This window comes from Orussus abietinus, unplaced genomic scaffold (genome assembly GCF_000612105.2).
Source record: "Orussus abietinus isolate OABI.00-Male unplaced genomic scaffold, Oabi_2.0 scaffold6, whole genome shotgun sequence".
Classification (NCBI taxonomy): domain Eukaryota; kingdom Metazoa; phylum Arthropoda; class Insecta; order Hymenoptera; family Orussidae; genus Orussus; species Orussus abietinus.
Window position 1 is genome coordinate 1456422 of NW_019396002.1, and position 23015 is coordinate 1479436.

Genomic DNA, 23015 nt, shown 5'->3' on the forward strand with positions numbered 1-23015 from the left:
GCAGTATCACCGCGACCCCTGGGGCACCGAGTTCGCCTGAATAATTCGCAGGTGGGGGGGAGATCGGGTTTTTAATGTCCCGACCCGCGGCCCCGGATTATTTGAGCCGCGTGGCCGAATTACCTGTTGAATTTTTCTTGAGGGCCTGACCGCACTTTTCCTGCCGGGATACGTCGGTAATTCCCCGCTCCCATGTTTTATGAACGCCCCCCGGGGTGGGGGTCGGCACCGCATAGGGGGAACCTAATCGCAGGTGGTACCGCATGCTCCAATTTCCCGCGCTATGAAGGCCCTGCGGATGTTGAATTTTTGAAAGAAATCCCCGATATATAGGCGCGTGCGCGCTATGCCCCCACCTGTCGCCGCCATATTGGATCTGCTCCGCAGCGGAAGGAGGTATTCGCGTTTCCCGGTTCCCTTTGCCGCCTCCACGTCGATTCTCACGCGGTGGCTTTATCGGATCGAGTCGTTACCTCTTTTCGGGAAATTGCCTCCCGGGGAGTTGGAAATTTTTAGACCCAGCTGGCCCGCTGGGAAAATTAGAGACACCCAGCTAGGGAGGAAGAGGAAGGAAGAAGGAGAGGGCGAACTTAATTAAGAGGCTCTCGGTGGTGCAGCTGCAAGTGCGTTACATTAAGTTGCAGTTCCTGGCCACGCGGGAGCTCCCCTGACTACTTAATATCCACTTCCAGGCTCATCCCCTCTGACGCCCCTGAAGGGGTCCTCATATCACGTAATATATCTGCGCGAGGAGATTCGAGGGGAAGTGGGCGAATTTAATTCCCCTGCTTTTTATTGGGTTATCGCATTTTTGTACGTGTCTTTACACTCGGGTCTGACGGCTTTGCATTAGGACTCCCATGGTGTCCTGGGTCTGAAGAACTTTGATAATCCTGTTAGAGCGGATTAGAGGTTCTGTGGAGTCCTAGAGAAAGGACTCACGCATAGTCGTAAGGGGTCTTCATGGTGCATTAAAAGGTGTTCCCAGGGTAGGACCTGCACACCCGAAAATTAGCCATGCGATGAGCCGAACGCTTTATCAAGTATATCTCCTAGTTCAGGTTATCGGATCAGACTGCTTGAAGATATGAATTTCACTCGATTTCGAAATATGGCGTCCGATGACAAAAAAACCTGACGTTGGATGTAAGCGCACCATGTGAGGCTACCGGACCAGAGAAAAAACCTGATCACAAGCAACTTGAAGGTGCTTTGCGCTATTCGATGACATTATTCATTGACATAAAGTCCGTCACACACCTGACCGTTTCCGCTCGGCTTGGGGGGCACGTGAATTCCTGTATGTAGTTCACCGGTTGTATCGATAAACAAATACAATGATAAACGCTTTCAGTAGGAATCGTGCATCAGTCTTTGGGCAGTCTGATCCGGTAACCTGATCAGGCTACTGACTCGAAAATCCTGACGTCCGAGGTTGGCCTAAAACAGATGAGACGTTCGCAAAGCAAGATGGCCGCCACCGGTTCCTTGAGTCTTGGCGTCACCCGCGCAGCGGTACCCTCCTTTCTTCTTATTGTCGGCGCCATGGTCCCCAGGGTGTCCATTCCCGGCTGCGGTCCTGATCCACGCAACTACCGAAGCAGAAGAGCCGGTGCCAGTTGGGCTCGCGAGCCAAGTCTCGGGTTCGAAAAGGGACCGCGTGGTGCGCTATTTCCGAGGCGAGCGCATCGGCTCACGTCACCGGGGCCAATGCACCCGCGCGAGTGACGTCACGCCTCGCACACCGTCATCGACCAATTGGAGGGAGTCGTTAACCTATTAAGCAGGCTACGCCTCGGTTTGCATCCCCAAGCCGTGCCGTGTCGTGTCGTGACCCTCCCCGCGTCTGACCGATCGTTGCCGGCATTCCGTTACGTCACGACCTCCGCCGCCATATTGGATGACGCCTTTGTGCGGCGCGATGATTTCCGATGGAAGATGGGTCTATATAGTACAGAAACATGAGTGCAGCATAAAGTGAGATTTTAGACGAGGGAAAGGAAGCTCGAGACGTGAGGGGAGGGACTGCAGCGACCATCTTACGTTGCCACGTGCACTTACAAGGAAGGTATACCAGGTCGATCTCTCCGATTTGATTTCTTTTATAATATGTTATAGGAGACTAAAAACTAAGCGACACGTATTTTTTCTTTTATCTGTCATTAAACACTTTAAGGGGGGTTTCTTTCATTGGCCGACGTCTTCGATGGGGCTTTCCATTGGTGGACGTGGTAGAAAGGCGTGTAGTCCGTCAGGTGTTCCCCGACCCAGAATCCCAGAGGCCTGAATAGCCGGGGCCTGAGCTAATAGAGTCCGCGGGCGCGTTCACGAATCCCGGCTAACTGCATGGGAATTTTGAAAGATGGCGCTCGAGATTGGCCCCCTCGTTCCGGATTGCAATCGTTTCGGCTAAACCGTTATTCCGGTCGGACGTAATCAACCTGGCCTTCCCCGACCTAGGAGCGCCAGGTGGTTCGGAATCGATGGCACGGATTGGACCCGGTTGACACACTTGCGGCCCGAGTTATTTAAAAAGATGCCGACGCGATCGCCACTCTTGGACTCGACCCGCGTTTGCGTTCCGATGAGCCAAGGGTACCACGTTGACGTACTCGACAGGTGAGAAAGATGCGGCGGAATTATCTTCGAGGAGGGGAATCCCCGGAAATCCCCGGGAAGCCGAGAAGTTTGCCTTCCCTAGTCGCGAGAGTGACGCTACGCTGTTAAAGAAAAATCGTTAAGTTCATACACTTTCAGTACATAAGGTTGCAGTAAAATTACAAATTTGATGTTTTAATAGTGAATTAGTACGCATTTATTTTAAAATCCTAAGTAAATTTGCAATTTTATAACGACGTATTGTGATTTTGTGAAATCCCGGGGAAGAATTATAAATTTGATATTCGATAGTCATTTAGTACGTATTGCTTGTAATATTTATAGACGAGGTTTTAAATTTCATCGTCGTTCACCGTAAGTTTATTTTTCAAGAAATTTAATCGAAAGATGACATGTGTCGGTGGTACTGGCGGAGAAGCATTGTAGTGATATTCTCGAGTCCGAGAAATATTTAAATGATATTTTTTAAAAATGCTCACAATCAATAGAAAACTCCGGTAGCATCATGAACAACGTACCTGCTACTTTTCCGTAAGTTCCACGATAATTGCAAAAAATCCTTTTTGGCGTTTAAAGTAGGGCTGTCTCTAAAATCGTCCTCGAACGTGCCCGGAACATATGTCAAATTTGGTTGTTTGCAGAAAGAAACGTTTAATATCAAGTACTGATCAAAATAAATTTATAACATATGTTATAAATTTATTACACATATCTACCAAATTTATAATATATGTTATACATTTTATTCGAAAATATGTTATAAAATTAGTATACCATGTTGGAACACAACTTCCAAGAAAAATGTTACAAAATTATAGTATTTTTTTTAAACAGTGTAGACTGGCTCCGTGATTTTCTTTAGTTTGCGGTGTAAAGACCCCACGGCGTGACAATAGTCGATGATGACGTACCATGGCAATTATACGCGTATTGCCTGGCTGCTTATAATACAATCGCGACGATTAGTCGACTTGCCACCTGTTCAAAAATCACCGGACGTGACTGCAGACTCGGCGTCACGTCTTCGACTAACTGTGGGCGTCCTCGAAATCGCAAATCACTGCCTCTATTGGCAAAGTTGACAACAATATCCGATGATAAAACTCGAACGATGGCCCTGCCGGAATATTGGATTCGCCCGACCCCGACAACGAGTCGCATCCCAATGAGCCGTGGTGCCAGCCGGTTGCAGTCGGTTCACGTCTGCCATCGGACTCTTCCGCAGGACCTGGCTAACGCTTCGCGTAAACGCAAATCGGTTACGCAATTCTGGAGAGAACGGACTCGATTAGAGGGAGTGTTTATTGACCGAGCTAACACCAAGCTGGTTACACTTTCTACAACCACTTGGCGGTCCGGCGGGAACCCAGCGATCGGACCTCCTCCGGTCCCGAGGTCGATCGGCGGATTTATTTTCGGCAGCTAGTTCCTACCGGTTACCGGCTATTTCGGGGACCCTCTTTCTCCGCCTATCTCTCTGTCTTTTCTCGTCATAAAGTGGACCTAGTTGCGCGTGTTATGCGATTTATTTGCGTAGTGCATTCGCCCAAGGCATGACCCGCTGCCTCTCGGGGTCGAGCTCTTCGCGAACAGCTGATCGGGGAATTGGGACGCGGTTTTACGAGGCGAAACTGAAGGACATTCTTTCGCAACCAAGTACATTCCTTCGGATACTGTCTACTTCCTTAGGACCCTCATCCTTTCAACCTCTGCATACTACAAAACGAAGTCCGTGATAGGCGTCTATCTGTACATTTGTTCGGGCTAACTTGAAAAACCACCGGATGGATTTCGATGTGGTTTTCATTGCACCATAAAGCATTCTTTTAGGAAGGTTTAGATCCATAAAACATTACTATAAAATTAGAGGGGCGGCGATTTTAGTATAACAATCCGTGCGAAGTCGGGGAGGGAAGTTGATGACTATTGTTTCAGTAGTGCTGGTCATCCTTAGGTCAGACTGCCCAAGTAATTGATACATCGATCCAACTTCGAATGCCAACTTTCGCATCGATAACCTGTAACAATGTTCAGGTTCACGTCCATCGGTGTATGCTCGTTAGAGCTCTCGGGGGGAAAATCGTTTCCCTATCCCAAAGTCCAACACTTTGCGCCGAGCCCTTTTCTGCAGACAATGCGGTTCCGGGCTCGTTTCGGACTTGGGAGTACAACACTCCGAAACTGGTACATCCGAGATTTGGTCGATGAACTCTTTCTCCATCCCCCACTTACCCTTTGGCGGGTCCTTGCCGGCTTTTTCAAAGGGGTGCGTTTACCTCGCGTGCATCCCAGTTACGGCCGCGGATCTGGTTCACGGCTTCTTCGTCTTTCAGTCATTATTAACCCCCGCGGGACATAATAGCTGATAAACCGTAATCATCGGTTCCTCTTTCTGCCCGTTTTGCAATATTTAACCGCGTTTTTGTATTTTTATGTACGACCCGCCCCGATATCGTCGTGGTCTTCTTCTCGACGTTGGATATGGTCAAAGTTTCGAGATCAACATCGGCGCTCTCACCTGGGTAGTGCTCGTTTATTGCAAACCTAGTTTAATCTGACTTCGTCCCCCGTTCCTGCTTTTAGCGGGCCACCCTTGCCATGGATCAAACTCCTCGGTGCCCTGAGAGCGACCCCAGAAGAGCCTAACGAGACCAAGCTCCTCAACCGAAACAAAGCGAACCCTCGACACCCCTCCAGCCTACTTCCGGGTCCTTCTAACTTGGCCATTTTTCTCATCTCCAGGACCTTTGCGAGGCCGACGTTTCGGATGCCGCCAAAAAACTACCACCAGCGGTCGAAACGACTTCTGATCTCTATAACTAGTAAAATATCTACTTCCCATATATGGAAAGCTTCATGATGAATTGCAGACTAACTGAATATGAACCGCGGTATGAGGGGTGTGCATGTGTACAAAGAGCTACGGTGGTATAATGATTTTGAATAGACATAAAATCATAGTTACACCGATATTAGAGTTAAAATCCTTAATCCAAGGATTACTTAACGCGTGATTACAATTGATCGCCCAAAATCAAGTGGCTATCTCATTCCTGGCGACGTAACAGGAGTTGCACCTATCCTAGATTACGGACATAGGGCTTGTCTCTTCTACGTGTAATGTATTTATATGTAATATAAGAGCGATGGCTTGGTGCATCCATCAAATACTTCTGTTAAACAATGCTCTGTTTTAAACGTTTGCGTAAACACTACGATGGTAGTTTGTGGTCCCATAATCCGAGATGCTGTAGTCGCCTCTCATTGTTATATCATTCGGTGGGGTATCAACTATCTAGTTAATATAGAGATCAGGAGAAACGACCGTGCCACTATTTTCGCTCCTCGTAAAGCACCTCCTTGCCTGTAAAAAAATCGATCTCACGGTTGGACTTTATATGAGGTGTCGACGATTGAAGTCCGACGGGCTTTTGTCTCTTTTTCTTGGCCGGGGAGTCCTTTTCGACGAAAATCCAGGTGGTGGACGGCCGACGGTAAATCACGTCGGCAATAAATCCCGTGAAATATTTTCCATTCGAAAGGGGCGACGTTTGCGAATCGGAGTCTCCATATGTCGGATGAACGATGGCTTGGCACGTATGATTCTCGTCGGAACAAAAAGAGGCGACGGTCGCCTCGAGTATCGGAGGAACTCTCTTATGTTTCCCGGAGGAACCTGGCGATTTTCCCGTTCGAACAACGCCCCATTGAGGCAGCTATTCCCTGACAAGAATCTAAAGACTTTATGGGATCCCCTGGAGTTTGGCTAGAAATGGCGCCTCGCGAGTTCCCCATTTTTTGCCGAAATTTTCATTTTAACCCTGTACCTACTGTGGAATCGGGTCTGTACATGTACCACATGTACGGATAGCTCGGCCGTGGAGTGTTAACATTTTGTATGAATACGATATTAATTTGTCGCTTTGAATACATGGGAATAAAGGGGGCCACTATAGTGACGCCTCGTAAAAAAACGTCGGTCATGCGGAAGCCACTATAGTGGCGTTTCGTAATTAAAGGGTTAAAAAAGGATGAAGAATTCCTCTCGGGCGAAATAACGAGCTTGGACATGAGGTGGTGCCGGTTTACTCGAGTGAAAAGAACGTGATATTTTTTTTTCTTTCCCCTTTTTTCTTCTTTTTTTCTTTCAATCGGAACGGCAGTGATCTCCGTATTTATATATGGCACTCCGGCGCTCCTCCGAATCTCGAGCATTGTGTGTCGGGTAAATAATGGTCTGGTATATTTGACATTGAGGTAAATACTGCCACTGGTACCGTTCGATATAGCATGCCGCGAAAGTCCTTTACGGCGCCCCGGGGAATCTTTGGTACTCAGCTTGTATTCCCGGAGATATACTACCGCGAGTACCACCAGGCAATAGGAGTGGATTCTATTTATTTATTAGGAGATTCCTCGGAATGTAGAATCGGAGTCTTCGGCCCTCTCCGTCACGTCGATCCGGCTCGAAACGCGGGAAGGAAACGCCCGCAACTTCCTCCTCGGTGAAGGTAGTTAAAGCGTGCCACTTAAGTTTCCTTATTTATTCATAATTTATCGAACGCATCCCGTCAAGGGGTTCTATCTCCCTTTTTCCTTGATACGGTCTCGCCTTTTCGAGTTTCCCATTCGAGCGAGATGCGTGACCCGCCTGCGTGTATGTTCCACCGAGACGAAGGCAACCGATCGATAAGGTAGCTTTTCTATGGCGTAGTTGGAGACATCAGCCCTTTTGTACCTTACTTTCCTTTCAGTCCCTAATGACAAATCCACGTTTCCTATTCCGTATTGCCCGTTAGAAGTAATTTCCCGGTAATATCTGGCTGAAAGGGTCGGAAGCGTCATTGTTGTCCTGTTTGCGCTAGCTACGCCCTGCTCGCGGTAATTAGGCCGGAAAATTGATAAATGATAAAACACGGGCATTTCGGTTGCGAGAAAAGGTGGCCCTTGAATTTCTCTCGGATTCTTAGCAATGAAAATACCGAAGGAGATATCAGCAGCTACGGAACGTTGGAAGGTTTCAACTCGTTAAGGTGATATGAAAGTGGCATCTGAAGGTTCAATCGTTCGTGAGTCTTCCCTCCGAACTGGCTGAACCGAATCGATTAAAACTTTACCACGTGAATTTGAAAACCCTGAGGAAGGCCCTGGTGAACTCGTGAAATTCAATTTTTACAAAACGTTATCAAAAATATCTATGAACGAATTGAAGGAAAATTTTTTATTTCATGGTTCATAAATTTCAGGGTCGAAGCTTGCAGCCTCGATATTCGTATTGTAAAGTTTGGAAGAATTTCGTACACCAGTTTGGAGAAAAATATCACAAACGAGACCTCTTTCACGCCATTTTCCTATAGCCTTAATCACGAGTTAAGGTTGTATTCCAGTCAATTTCAAGTTTTTCTTATTGCAACTCGAATTTTCGGTACGAACAAATGCGAAATACGAGTGAAAGAGCGAAACTGAGGTATTTACGTAGAGCTGTACTGTCTATATGGATAGCTCCGCCGCGGAGTGCTAATATTTTATATGTATACTATGTTCATTTGTCGCTTTGAACGCATGGGAATGAAGGGAGCCATTATAGCGGCGTTTCATAAACAAACGTCCGTCAAGCGGAAGCCACTATAGTGGCTCTTGGTAACTAAAGGGTTAACCGCGTGTTACTCGAATCGTTTTACTTGCCAATTCGTCACAGGCTTGATTGTTTTCATGCGGAATGTACCTCCTCTCTTCAAAGAGTTGTCGATTCGAATCTAAACTCGAGTAGACTCTGTTTTCGAATTCAAGTAATTCGAGTCGATAAAGTATTCGACTAGTTGCGTCACTACCAGTACACCGAGAAAAAAGAAATTCATCCAAAGAAATATTTCTTTGAGTAGTACCAAAGAAGCATTTTAATATTTCAATGAATAATTAATTAATTCAGATAAACTCACTGAAAATTGTCATAATTCCGAAGAGACGTTGCATTGAATTTATTCGAGTTTATTTGAATTAATTCTTTGAATTTATAAAATATTCCTTCGGGAGTATTCAAAGAAATATTTCTGTGGTTCTATGAAATTCTTTTTTCTCGGTCTCTCAGGGGAGAAAAATGGACGCCATCGGTCAGTGGCCAGTGGGGAATGTCCGATAATCGGGGTACTTCTGTTTCAGGGACAAAGTTCCTCTGCAGCGAGGTAATAGCGCTGATCAGGAGCGAGGTGGACGATATTTGTCTGCAGATCATAAACTTCGAGGACCTGAGCGCTCAGCCTCCTCCTCAGCCCGCCATCCCGCCACCAAGCCACGCCAACAACAGGCTCGTTACCCGCTGTGAGTTCCAATAACACATATTGCCCTCTTCTGTGTGGCTCTTTACCCATTTATTACGCGGACAAGCTGCTCGTTCCGTTTTCATTAACCGTCGCTTCAATTTGCAAGCCAGCATCCAGCTACAAATGAAAAGGGATGATCGGATTGGCCCGCAAAGCGAAGTCTAGTTTTGATGCGACAGGGCTGATGGGACCCTAGGGACCCGCCAGTGACGCTCGCAGACGTATTACTAGGGTCACTTAATTAAATTTGGATCATGTTCACCGTGGGAACCCGCGAAGTTGGGGCGAGATCATCCGTACCACCATCGCATATGGTGCTTTTATCGTGCAGTGTTTGGCTTCGAACTCTCTGATTAGGGCCCAGATGTTCGATTTTGATAAGGGTCTGATAAAGGTTTTAACGCGACCCGAAATTCCCGGATAGACGAGTGTACTCTAATTTCGAGATCCGCGAACTCGATCTTGTATGATCAGGTAGCGGGATTGCGGATCTTCCTACATAGTGTACCTTGGTGCAGGCTTAATTCGGGGAGACAACTACGTGTTCCTATCTATACCTCGGCTGGAACCCTAATTAGGCTCCCATTCTAAGATCACACGTGTAATATTGGCCCATCCCCTCGTGTCCGAGTTAGGGTCGCTGCAGCCTGAGAACCGGGACATTTAAAAGGCACTGCCGTTTTATGATTATGAGAAATCGGGGTTAAATTTCTCCGCATAATGAGGCGGCCCCACCGCAGACGCTTTATGTGCAATGGAATTATAATATGCATGCCCCTGTGTTTAATACATATGTATGCCGCGCATACTTGGGGGCCTATGCATCACGTTTTGTATCCGAAGTGTTGGTGGATTATTTTTAGAAGCCGGTGCTGCAGCGCCGGTGGACGCAAGGCGCGCCTAACGCTTAACCCTGACCTGGTAATAAATGTTATGCCCCCAACTATACTGTCAGTCCTGGCGGCTGCTGATGTGCCTTTGCTAGGATCAGCTGATCGTTCCAGTCCGACCTGACCTGACCAGTAGTCGCAGAATCGGGACCGTGTCATTAGATTTTTTACAATGTAAAACGAATCCATCCGCAGGATGGTTATCGATACTTGCCCTGCGGGAGACATCGAGTCGAGATTGTTTCTTATCAGCTGGTCGTGGAAGCTAAGGGTCAGGGGTTGAAAGACCCCATTGTCGGGGTGGGTCCAACATCGATTCGTTGTAGGGGAATCCTAGGGAATCTGTCCACGGATTTTCTGGCTCAGCCTCGATACTTCATTTTGCAGGGGAAGGGAGCGTTCGCGATACCGTTTACCCGATTTTAAATGATGAAAGGATCAGCTTAGCTTTGGCTTTATTGGTAGCTGTCTCTATGTCTGACGGGACGGTGCAGGGATATTGTCTTCGATATTACTTAGAGAGATTTCGGGGTATAGGAGCGATGCTTCTATTCGGAGATGGTCCGCATTTGATTAGCCATTCGGCGTTTAGTCTAAGCAAAAGTGTCTCACTTACTTAAAACTTTAATCCTACCAGCTGGTGATTCGCACCTTTGCCGCTAATCCCCTTTCATAGGATCAGAGAGGTTCGGGTTCACCCTTAAGTAGCAAACTTAATTTAGGTCAATTAGTTTTACCTGTATTTTCTGCGCCTCTAAAGCTACCGTTCATTCCGCCCATCCCTGGAACTAGAAACTAATAACTTACTCCCGGTTAAGCGTTATTATCAGGAATGACGATTTTGGATTTTTTGCAACGAGCTCTTGTTACTTTCGGCCTGTAACTTGCCTAAAACTTGCTTTAAAAAAATTTCTCTCATTCCTCGGCTGTCTCTTGCGACTTTTTATTAGCACGAAAGATCACTAACACGTTTCCGAATTCTTGCTGTCTGTACTAACAATGACTAATGAGACGCAATGACGTTGACTCGAGCAGTCGACAGGGCAAGGGCATCCTTCCGAGCCGGACTCTCAAGGACTGGTGTCGTAGGACCTTCAAGAGTCAGAAATCGACCAAGGACGTCTGCGACCTTGCCTCATCGACTTCCTGACGGGACCATCCTCGACGAGGAAGCCTCCGAAAATTGGTAAGTCAATTTTTTTCTTTACTCCAGCGATCAATGTAGTTATTAAAATCATCGGTGTGGCATATTTATACTGAACGCTTGGAAACGAACTTCTTCCCAGATACGGATGTACCTTTTTAATTAATACGCGTAGATACGTCCAATAATTCGTCTCGGTTTGGTGACCACTCACCCACACCCATATGCCACACCTTATCCAAAATTTCAATCGATTCTGATTTTCGGGAACAGTTCTGGAATAAAACTGCCAAAACACCTTTTCATCGGTCAAGATCATCACTACTCAACCTCCGACAAAAAACCTCTCGAAAAAGATCGTGAAATTTGTTCACACACCTATACAGAGAGAATTACGTATATTTTTGTTGGTGATTTCATGTTTCTCGTTTAATCTTAGTCTCTGTCGGACTCGACATCATTCCTGCCGATGTACGCCTAGTTTATGGGAAACGTTGTAAGAGTCGCCGCCTAGCGGACGCCTGGAGTACTACGCGCGGATCGAGAGTCGGAATCGTAGAGTACGAGACAAATAGTTACATGTAACCTATTATTTCCCAAGAAACAGCGATGCCGAGTAATAACGTTCCGTAAAGCGACGGTGAATTTAATCCTCCCGATACACGCGTGCAAATTACTCATATTTTTCACTGTTAAAAGGAAACTTATATAATCGAAACCGCGAGTGGGTGCCGTCTCCGCGGACGCGCGTCCTATATATCGGCCATGTTGTCACGTAATGGGAGATAAGTTGTCCCGCGCAATAAGAAGAAGCAACGTCAAGTTTATTATTGGAAAAGTAACGTATAGCAACGCATCGGGTATTTGATGTTACCGGTGCCGCAAACCGGCAGCTGTTGAGGCTGAAGTTAGAGTTCTCCCTCTGACCCAGTAAGAAGAATAAACAAATGCAAACGCATCGTGGACGGCCATGTACTTACTCGGGAAGATCGTGTACCGAGGGGCAATAACACCAGCAGATTGCTCGAAATATTCGTCCCAACGTACCGCGTCGTTTTGGGAAACTTTCGGTGCCATCTGCAGACCTGACCGTCACAATCAGACTGGTTAACAAAGGGAAATCGCTTTTCGATATTCGCGACCCTCGACTGATAAACGGATTGCGGAATGTCCTCCCTCTGTTCGAGGATCGATCGTCGCGTCTCCTGACCGCCAGCTGAAATCGATCCTCGATGAGAGTGCAGAAACTCCTGGCCGATGCGTCGGAACGAGTCCGGCCTTCGCGTCGATTTGGAATATCGACTTTTACCCTTTGGTGCCAATCGAAGGCGGCTCGCAGGAGGCGTGTCGAGGTGGCTGACAAGTCGATTTAGAGACCTGTCAGCCTGTCATCAATGGGGAGCTTCTTCGCCCTTTCCGGGCCCCCTCTTTGCCGACGATTGGTACCGCCGTCGGAGAGTCCTTGTAGGGACCTAACGATGGGCGCGTCGGTTATAGATGTGCTTCCCCAAGGAGAACTGCCGATAAGAATTTCCGTCAAGAGTCGGATCCCTCTTCTATACGATCTGGAATCACATAGGAAATCCTTGAAAGCATGAATTGGTCCCGACAACGAATGGGCGGCTGAAATTGTGTCGCGACTTCGGGGGTCCATTCATAATCAGGGTTGCCATCGACAGCTCGGATCGGTCATTACATTAAATTGGATGTATTTCAAGGCGAGGGGGTGTATATTTCAGGGTAGTCCGGGGTTGCACGCAACGCTCTGCTCGTCGTTGTTACGAATAAGAACTGCTGATAACAATTTCCGTCAAGAGTCGGATCCCTCCTCTGTACGATGTGGAATCACATAGGAAATCCTCGAAAGCATGAATTGGTCCCGACAACGAATGGACGGCTGAAATTGTGTCGCGACTTCGGGGGTCCATTCATAATCGGGGTTGCCATCGGCAGCTCGGATCTGGTGAAAGCATTAATCCGAAGGCTTGCACGGGGGACGGCATAAATTGGATGTGTTTCAAGGCGAGGGGGTGTATATTTCAGGGTAGTCCGGGGTTGCACGCAACGCTCGGCTCGTCGTTGTTAACGACGCGAAGCTCGAGCCTCAAGCTCGCCAATGCTCCGCGAGCATGACAGAGAGGAATGCTAGGGACATTTTGACCCTGAGGGATTGCGTTGCTCCTTGCGACGCGAGCCCTGCCCCGCTACCAGGTGTGTACCACCCTCGTAAATAGACCGAAAGTCCCTAGCCAAGTCGCCGGCCCCTAACCTAATCCGCATAATTAATCAACCCTTTGGGCTACGCGTGGATGCGCCATTCCTGCGCGGTCGATCGATTGGCAGCACCGCGTGCATTTGTCCCTAGATGGCGAAATGATCGGCTCGCTTATCGGCTTAACTGCAGACCGCGCCAAGATGTCCCTGAGATATAGGGAAAACGACGCTCGTTTTTGCCGGGAAAAGTTCCCGGCTCGCTCGGCTTGACGATTTTCCCGGAAAAGAAATCGTTACAAAAAGGATCTTAAAGGTCTGGCAGCTATCAGAGGCTGTGGTATCGCTTAACGATTACGGTGATATCAAAGTGCCGTCGAAGTGGTCCAGTTTGTGAAACTTTCCTTCAAACTGGGTGCGCCGAATTGTTTCAAACTTCACAATGGAAATATGGAGGCTGGAAGGAAGGTCTCCTGACACTCCTGAAATTTCAATTTTTTTTTTACAGACACTTAAAAAATTATTATAGAATATGAAAATTCACGAGTGTTAAGACTTTCCTTGTAGCTTTCATATTTACATTCTAATGTTTAAAACGATTCGATACACCCAGTTCGGGGAAACGTCGTTAAAACGTCATTACGAACGTACTCGTCGAACTATGCACTTTTAATTGTCGGGAGTGCGTTGCGTTTTGTAAACGTTACGTTTTTTTTTTTACGACCGGTCAACTTATGTAAACGAAAGGGTTACTCCAAGGCGGGGTTAAACGTAACTTCGTTTTACGGAATTGAGTTGCCCGGTTAGACGTGTAATTTCGTAACTTTATCAGAATACCCACCTCGGAGGACATGGGCGACCTCGATTTTCGTTCCGCGGTAACCAGTGCAATTTTTCCGCAACTAATTTCGCGGGGGGTAGAATTATCCTCAAGGATGTGTATTACTCATTATTATTGTGCAGCATGAACTAGTTTCGCGGAAAATGTTAAGATACGGTTTACGTTTCAGGGCAGTCGTTTACAGCGCGACCTCGATTTTAACATCACCCTAAGTGGCTGGTTTCTCTTTATTTAGCTACCCTTTGAGGGGAAAATCATTTCCGAAGAGGTTCGAGGTTTTTCTCGTTCTTCAGGGAACTGATTTTCCTGACTTCTCGCACAAGCCGCTAGCTGGGATTAATTTCGTCGCGATCGAGAAAGAGAATTCTCGCTTACGGGGGTATTATCGTCTGGAAACTTGAAAAATTCGATTTTTCTTTTTTGGCATTTTCTTATATTGTCATTTTTCTCAGGCATCGATCAGGCTCCTTACGTGTCGGGTAGAATTGTCAGGCGAAGCCGGAGGCACGGATAAATACTCGAAATAGTGGCCGATATGGATCGGAGGCCGCGGTAATGGCGGCGATTTCAGAGCCATTTCACTCATACATTTCTCTCGCCCCCTCCTGGAAGTACGATTTTCATCTCGTGACCGCGGCTCGTTTCCGATTCCTCGGAGGCGATCAAATTGAAAGGTCGATGTCAGGGCCGTATACCTCCGATAAACATCGACGATACAATTGAATGAAGCGAATGTTTAATTGGAACCGATCTCGCGTGACGGAGGCCCGTTACTTCAAGCCGGAGGAAATTCTCCTCGTTTCCTCGAAGAATGTCTTCGGGCTTGTCCCGGGATCGGAGATTGATATTTTTGCGTTAGCTCGGGACATTTATCGCCCCGAGGGCCCGTGTAAAGTGAATTATCGGGTAATCGTATCGGAAAGATGGCGCGTCTTCCGTCTCCGATTGGACTTTTGTTCTACTTCAAAATGGCGGGCGCATTGTTCCTTTCCTTATTTCAGGGAAGAATGAGGGGTTCAGCCTTTGATTGCGTCACGGATATACCTTGGGGTCCTCGGTTTACGTGATTTCGTGGAATCGATACGCGAGAACAATGGCCGTCTGGTCGGTAAAAAGGGACCCATCAAGACGACACCGAGACCCAGAAGGATGGGCGGGGACTCGGTGCCTCGCAATCAGTAGATTTCGAGTCGCGTCAGCGGGTTTCGCGAACGGGTGATAACGTTGGAAGGGTTCCAAGCGAGGCCCGGCTGAAAACTCTTCTGCCGTAATCCGAGTGGACGGTCTGGCCGTTCCCATGATTAGTGGACGAGGACCCTCGAGCCTCTCGACGACGTAAACGGTGTCGGGGGCGCAAAGGTGGGGGCGGGAATCCGCCGTTATGAAATTTTTCCGCGTCCCTCCTCTCGATGACCCTTTCGGTCCTCCTGCTTCGAGCTTTATGTCGCTAACAAGGAAGGTATCTCAGGTCGATCTCTCCGATTTCATTTCTTTTATAATATGTTATAGTAGAGTAAAAACTAAGCGACACGTATTTTTTTTTATCTACCATTAAACACTTTAAAGGGGTGAAACCACCATCCAAAGTAAGGCATGTCAAGGGGCGATTTGGAAGTTTCACCCACAAGAACATAATATTTTTTAACCAATCCACCTGGAGAAGCTTTCTCATAACGAGAAATGAAAAATATAATTTTCTCAATTAAGAAAAAAAAATTAAGGGGTGAGCCACTCTTCACAGGCCTCACTTTGGATGGTGGTTTCACCCCCTTAATGTGTTTAATGACAGATAAAAAAAATACGTGTCGCTTAGGTTTTAGTCTACTATAACATATTATAAAAGAAATGAAATTGGAGAGATCGACCTGGGATACCTTCCTTGTAAATGGTAGTCCGATGCTTCTCAAGAAAGGCGAACCATGGTCAAGCGAGGGCGACGTAATCGCCCGGTAAATTGCGGCCCGAAGGATAAACCCTCGTGCATAACCGCCCCAACTGTGTGACAGGTGCAACAGTTTATCGCAAATAAGGGAAAGGGCTTGGCTTTCATCGTTTCATGAGTCACGATGGCGGCCAATTATGCCTGTGGTTAACAAAACAAAGTCGGCGCGTTTACGTGCATACCCGCGCACGCCGCTGCTGGGCGGGTTGAGGTTATGTATCGATTGCCGGGACTGACCTAACACTGACACACTCCACTTGCCGGGTCTGACCTCTGTCGCGATCTGCATCGATCATTTCCTGACCTCAAGTGTAATTCCCGACTTACGCACGTATCGAGAAAAGGGGCCACCGTGTTACACCCTGCTATTAATTAGTTTCCTCGTACGATACGATATTCATCACCTAACCTCAAAACTCGAATTGAAGCGTAGCTTGAAACCCAGCTGCGGCTGTACCTGGAAGCCGAGACAAGTTGCGTAATGAAAATCAACGTTTTATGTCCCTTGGCCTAACACTGACAGTGGGACGTAGCCTAACAAGGTTTACAATTCAAATGGGATATTAATCGTGTATGAGAATTTGATTACCATTAGTGATCCAGTTTACATGAACATGCGTAAGCGGTGCTGCAATCTGGAAATGCAAATGAAAGATTTTAGAGAGAAGGGAATCTTTTTTAAAGAGTTACGTGACGAGTCGGGGAGTCGTTACGAGGTTTTAAAAAGCGAAGGTGAAAAGGACTCATCGTACCTTAATTCAGTTTATGAATCGGTATAAGTTAGTTTAGAACACGGGGTAAATATGGCGCTAATTGTCTGCGAGGTGGCCATTAAAATTTCCTCCATGGTTTGGAAATTTAATGAAACCCGCGACCCTTGTCGCACAGTTAATTACTCTGGCGACGCTTAAACGGAGTTGACCCTGGATATAGTGCAGTTTGCCACCATGACCTCTATCGCAATCCGCATCGATCATATCCTAACCTCACATGTAAATCGCAATATACGCGCATCTCGGGAAAAAGGACGGCATTATAAGCTGCCATTAATTAACGTCACCCGGCGAGGTCCATAATTTAGCCGGGAACGTCTGGAACATTTGTGAACTTTCGGAATGTACAGGAATTCGCAATTCCGGAAAATTAGCAAGCCGTTCAAAGACGCGACCGCGAGTATTCTCGCGATCCAGATTCGCTCGTCTTGCAGGATGGATAGCGATTAACAATGTTATGAAATAATCTAAACTATCGTAAATCAAAGCCCTCCACTTGCTGGATAATTATCGACTCCCCCAAGTTGTTCACATTTTATATATCAGGGGATTTTTTAAACCAACCGGAACTCGGTTCACCCCAAGCTTCGGCATTTCGAGCTTATCGATAACTCGTACGACCCTATTATCTGCGGATAAAGCTCGAACGACGGGTCGAAAATTCAATAAAATTTGACCGATCCTTACTTCGAGGTTAATTACTCGGGGCCGATTAGATGGAGTTGACCTCAGTCGTCGTTTGGCCCGCTGCCGTCGGATGGCGCTGACTCGCGGTGGTATGCTTCTACAGATATGGATAGATTGTGATTTCGGTGGAGCCGAGAAACTTTTACAGTATTTTTCCGCACGAAGTGGAAATTATATCTGTTGCTTGTTGCCATTTTTCCATTATATGCTTATTCTTCTTTCGTTTAATCGAGACTCCGATTGTTTCTTCTATTTTTAGCCCTTTAACATGCGGTTCGCCCACCATGATGGAGTCTTGGGGTCCCGGAAGCGCGGGGGCGCCACCGGTGCCGCATCCGGTACCGGCGGGAGCCAATGGCGGCGCAACGGCCGGCGCCGGCGTCGTTCAACCGGGTACCACGGCGCCAATCGCGAGCCCCGAGGGTGTCAGCGACGTAAGTGCCATTTTTAAATGGGATATAATCCGCAATCGTATACGGCTCGATAAGTCCGACATTGCATAAAGGAGAATCCAAGTGACGGTCGACAGAGGCGAGAGAAATAGGCAACGTATGACTATGAAGTAGTATAAGAAGGCATAACGCTAATGGCCGGTTCCACAGGAAGTGGCCCCAAAATCGGGACCCAGGATCTCAGACTTTCGCCGATCTAACGACGCGAGCGCCGCTTGCGGAAAATGAGGAAACTTCAATCCTACGTGACCAAAACATTTCCTATGGATGTAAATAGCCTGATATGCTTTTAATTTTTCAATTAAGGTACGCAAAGCGAAACGACAATCCGCGTATGATGTACAGAATGTGATGTTTTTAACGCGATAAAGACGAACGGACGATAATTTTTAATTGTAAAATTTCATCGAGGCGCTCTCGGCCCTAGATCAGAGAAAATCCTGAAGATCTTGGATCCCTAAAGAGGGGACGGTTTCAATACATGCCGTTGGATCTCCTTATACTACTTCGTGCGTATGACTACCTTCGTCTTGAAAGGGAACTTCTTTAGAAGCGTGTTCCAACATGGCGGGTTTTTTCATCGATTCGATACATTGAAAATGCCAGACGTAGACGGTTGCTCGCTGCCGATAAAATAATCAACGGCGTCACGCTATTGATTCCTTTCGCCATTTTGAAAGGTGAATTTTTCTAGAGCTATAACTGTACCGCGGCTCCGACGTCGGTTAGAGTTGCTTTATTGGACCCGGGAGATCCGGGGCGACAGGAATTGATACAATGACCGCCATCTTAAAACATGAGACCTTTTTTTTTAGCAAGGAGTTATTTAACTATCCGGGAGCCTCGTAACTGCCTGCGACAACGGGGCGCATTATCGAGGTCAACGAGAGACAGTTCATTTGGCGTGTTCTATCGGAGGATTGATTTGCAGTTATCGGCGGTTTTCATGACACCAGCTGTTCGTGATCTTTGGCAATGATCCGGGATTTATTGAAAACGACGCCTTCCACGCGACTATTTCGGCATTGCACGTAATGCACTTTTTTCGTGCCGAGGGGGAATAAACGGAATCCGGTACATGTTTATTCCGAAGTGACGTAACCGCTCGGAGATATTTCATGTCACATTATCGCGGCAATATAATATCGAACGGTGTTACCGCGTAACTGTGTCAGGTCGGGTGAAAACGTATTTAGTAGGCTTTATTTTCATGCGACCGTCAGGGATTCCCCCACATTCGTCCTCGGGAATTGGGCTAAAGGTCTCGAACACCTCGCCCAGAGCAACCATCCCCGTAAATCGCGTGTCTGATGGAATAAGGGAGAAACCATCGCGCTTTGTGCAGGTGTCGCAAAAATCGGGAATCTGGGAAGGCCCCATGAACTCGTCGTCGAATGGCGCAGCGGAGGGTCCCTCGAGGAGCGTGTCGCACGCGGCGAGTTTGGACGCCATCTCGCGGCGGGCGGTGAAACCGGAGATGGCGCGGGCGCCATGTCGCAGCCTGACCTGCAGCGTCTGTAAGCATGCCCTTTATCCGAGGCCGGACATCGTAGTTTAAGCCGGATTTAAGCAATGGCCGAGGCCGCGGCCCGCTCGACGGAGCGGAGGAAACCAGCGGCAGCGGATCGTACAGAGACCCCTATTACCGACCCTGCCGAAAGAGGCGTCGAGAATCAAATTTCCCGCCCGAAGTAGTCGTGCCTCTCCCGAAGGGCGGCGCTGCGATTGGGCCAATCGGCACTCGCCGTCGCCCCCACCCCACCCCCCCCTTCACGTTTGACAAATTGGAGTTCAATTGGAATCCGGAATGATAGCGTCTTTCTTTCTCTCTTTTTCTATCTCCTTCTCTATTTCTCTTCCCGCTTAAGTGGTATGTCTAAAATTGAATCCGAAAAAAACCATTCTAGTAGCCGGTCGGGAGAGCGAACACGTCACCCTCGAGCGATGGCCAGCGACTGTCGATAACCTCCTCGAAGGTAAAACAGGACGAGAGCGGACGCCCGCCATTACTGGTCGAGCGCCGGCAAAATTGCACCCCTAACTTACCAACCGCTTACAGCTTCCCGTAAAGCTTACCCGATACATGATATATGTCCGTATACATATAACGTGTTTCTGATAAGTTTTCGTTTTTCTAATATTGAGCTTGCATTTAGGCCTGTTTATTACTTAACAATCTCTATCCCCGGTCGACTCGAACTCGAGCCATTCTCTACTCTGTACATATATGGCCGCTAACTGGAACGTTCGCCGATAATAATGCACGTTTCCGAGTTCCGTTTCTCCTTCGCTCCCAGTTTTGAACATATTTAACGCGTTACGCTCGTACGTGCAATATTCCCGGCGAATTGTCGCTCCTGATATTCTCTTGTCGTTGCACTGTTGCGGTATCGAGTCGCATCCTCTGCGCAAGATACTTCCATGGTTTATATATAATGGTAAATAATAATGGTTTATTTTAATATAGATATGATACATAATTTATTTTATATCTTTAGAGTACATATTTTAGGGAGTCGTGAAAACTTGATACGTGAAATGTTGCAACGATAAAAGAATTCTCTAAATATGTATATTCCTGATATAACAACATAATGAGCACTGTAGTCTGCTCGGCCTGCTATGATGCGCTCGTAGCATATCATTTTTTCACATAGTTTCAACAGGAGTTCTGTAATATGTTTAAATCTACTCCGGATTCGTGGAAGTACCTTTCAATGGAGGCACTCCAGTTCCTACGTTTTGGGTCAGGGGTCAACTTTGCTCGACCGTGACTTGGCATGGACCTGGAAGTTCGTCGAATATTCTGAAATTTTAATCGTAGAGACCCTCGAAAATCTCCTCACCAATCTCGCCGAATTTTTGAGATTGTTAATACTTTTCTTACGGGATCTGGGACAGTTCTCCAAGACGCTCACCCTCCCTGCTCTCCGAAGTTTGGAAAAATCTGTAGCCGCATCGATTCTTAGAACCTTATCAACTTTCGTATCATGGACGTAGGATATATGAACTCTGCACATTGATCTGAGTATGAAGATAGGATTGAAATAAGAGAGAAAATAAAGAGGCTGTTTTCTCGTTTTTTCTCTCCCTTTTCATATGAAATATCTGCGCAGCGTAGTACGGTAACAGCTTGTCCAATATCATGAGAGGGTGAGAGAGGGAGAGAGAAAGGATAACTCCCCTCTTCGCTTTCTTTTTCTTTTTCCTCCCTTCATAAGGTCAATGAAAGGGTTTATCTATGTATCCTATGTTCATGGGTAATGTGTATTAGTCGGTGGTACGTTTCCTTGTCGACCCATGAGTGCAACTAGCAAGGTTGAGTATTAGGTAAAAAGTTCATAGCTACGCTTTTGTCACAATGGAGCGCAATGGCTGAACTCACGGCTTGTCTTACGACACTGAGAAAAACTTTCAATTTGAATATCCCGACGGCCGACATTCCGGAAACGACCCTCGGTGCGCCATCACACTCTCATTGTACAAACCATTATTAATGCTCGTCGAGTTTTCACCCTCGATGAAGTGTTCCCTCTAACACCAGTTTCGAGAACATGAAAACGAAAATGAACCGAAATTGCGAGATAAGGAAGGATATCGTAATCGTTTTCTTTCACAGGTATGAAGCTTCTAGTGCGGATTGACGAACTCGTTAATGACTCACTTCTAATGCTTCTAGATCGAAATTCAGCCTTGAAATTTCGCGGAAGGTCGAGCCGAAGCTTCACTTAATATGTCCGCGTAATGGCGCGAAAAAGATGGAGATTTTGTGAAAAATGTAGAGGTCCGTCAAGCCTGAATTTCTACAGAAATAGACATTTAGATCGACCTAAACTTTCCGGAATGAATGGAGAAGTTCTCCGGGTGATGCAGGGTATTTCAATTTCGTTTTAGCGGCGAAGCACTCGAAAATCTTTCCGGGCGTCGCTTCGGAAAGCGACTTGCAAAGATGGCGGGCCTCGAAAGACCGGAAGTCGCCGTCGCTCAGTCAAATGGGACAAGATTCCCTCAAACACAAGGTGAGTCGATGATCCATTGTCGCAAAAATATGCAATTCTACGAATTCCGAAGGATTTTCACATGATCAACCCTCGATGGGACTTTTTCCTTATAAATCTGTTAATCTCTGTTTCAGTTCTCGCTGCAGGACAATGGATCCGCAAAGTATTTCCAAGGCGCCATGCATACGCCGAACATGGGGGAAAAAGTCGCCCAGGTGAGTCTTTTAATTAATTTCCATTCAACGAAAACGCAACAGCAATATCTTACTCTAATATTTCTGTCGCCGAATACCTGCAAATGCTGTAGGACTTTTTTTTCTTATTACACCTATATCGGATGAGATATTTTTCTGAAGGGCGATTTTGACGAGGGGTCAAGATATGACGCTCTTAGACCACACTGACAACTGTCATTCTGCCAGTTCAGGTAACTCGTCCTGTCAATCCTCCGCGAGATGATGCTAATCAGATAGAATCATTTTATAAGGTTTCGAGAATGCAGATTAGCTTGAGCATGGTGGCATGAAAAATGACGTTCCAAGGACTCGAAAGCTCCTTAAGAAAATGCTCATTTCGCCATCAATTACTGACAATCACGTTCTTACGAAGCCGTCTCTACAGAAGTAGACGGACAAGTAAGGAGAACGATCGCTGTTCAAAGGAAATATTGAGGAATTTATATAGAATGTAGAATTACCAGAATCGCCGGGTCATGAATCCGCCGCCATCTTGAACGAGCTGCGTGATGCTTTCTTTGGATGCACAGGAGGTTCATCGGTAAAATTGTCGATCGCAAAGCCCTCTATAAGGTCAGATAATATTTTCCTTCGTAAGAGTAGAGAGGCTACGAGAGTTTTCCACCCCTGGGGCCCTTTTTGGGGGGTGTGGGGTTGCAGTTCGCAAGATTGCAAAAGAGGCATGGTTTGCAGCGACGCCCTCGGCGGAGCTTTGCAGCGTCTCGTCAAGGTTCAAGAGCGTATCGACCTCTACTTTGCCCTCTTACTTTATCTCGAGTGGTACTCGATGATAACCACCCTAGGCCGGGGCTTTTAAACAATTGTCGAGCCCCTTTGGGGATTTTTAAACATTTCCCTTCCTCCCCGCTTTGCCTGCTAATTACGTCTAATTAAATCGG

General features: G+C 46.9%; 1 protein-coding gene across 5 annotated transcripts in view; it reads left to right on the forward strand.

Annotated features, from left to right (window-relative positions):
* Window positions 1-23015, forward strand: part of LOC105694223 (potassium voltage-gated channel subfamily H member 2) — an 83043-nt gene that overhangs the window by 17953 nt on the left and 42075 nt on the right. For 3 of the 5 annotated variants that reach the window (XM_012414685.2, XM_012414689.2, XM_012414686.2), the window contains exons 3-8: window positions 8779-8937; window positions 10865-11015; window positions 17687-17861; window positions 19225-19396; window positions 21774-21898; window positions 22015-22095. In XM_012414685.2, coding sequence (XP_012270108.1) covers window positions 8779-8937; window positions 10865-11015; window positions 17687-17861; window positions 19225-19396; window positions 21774-21898; window positions 22015-22095 — 863 coding nt within the window. Of the gene's footprint in view, window positions 1-8778; window positions 8938-10864; window positions 11016-17686; window positions 17862-19224; window positions 19397-21773; window positions 21899-22014; window positions 22096-23015 lie in introns of those variants that run through there. The other 2 variants (XM_012414687.2, XM_012414690.2) reach the window with 2 other exon arrangements.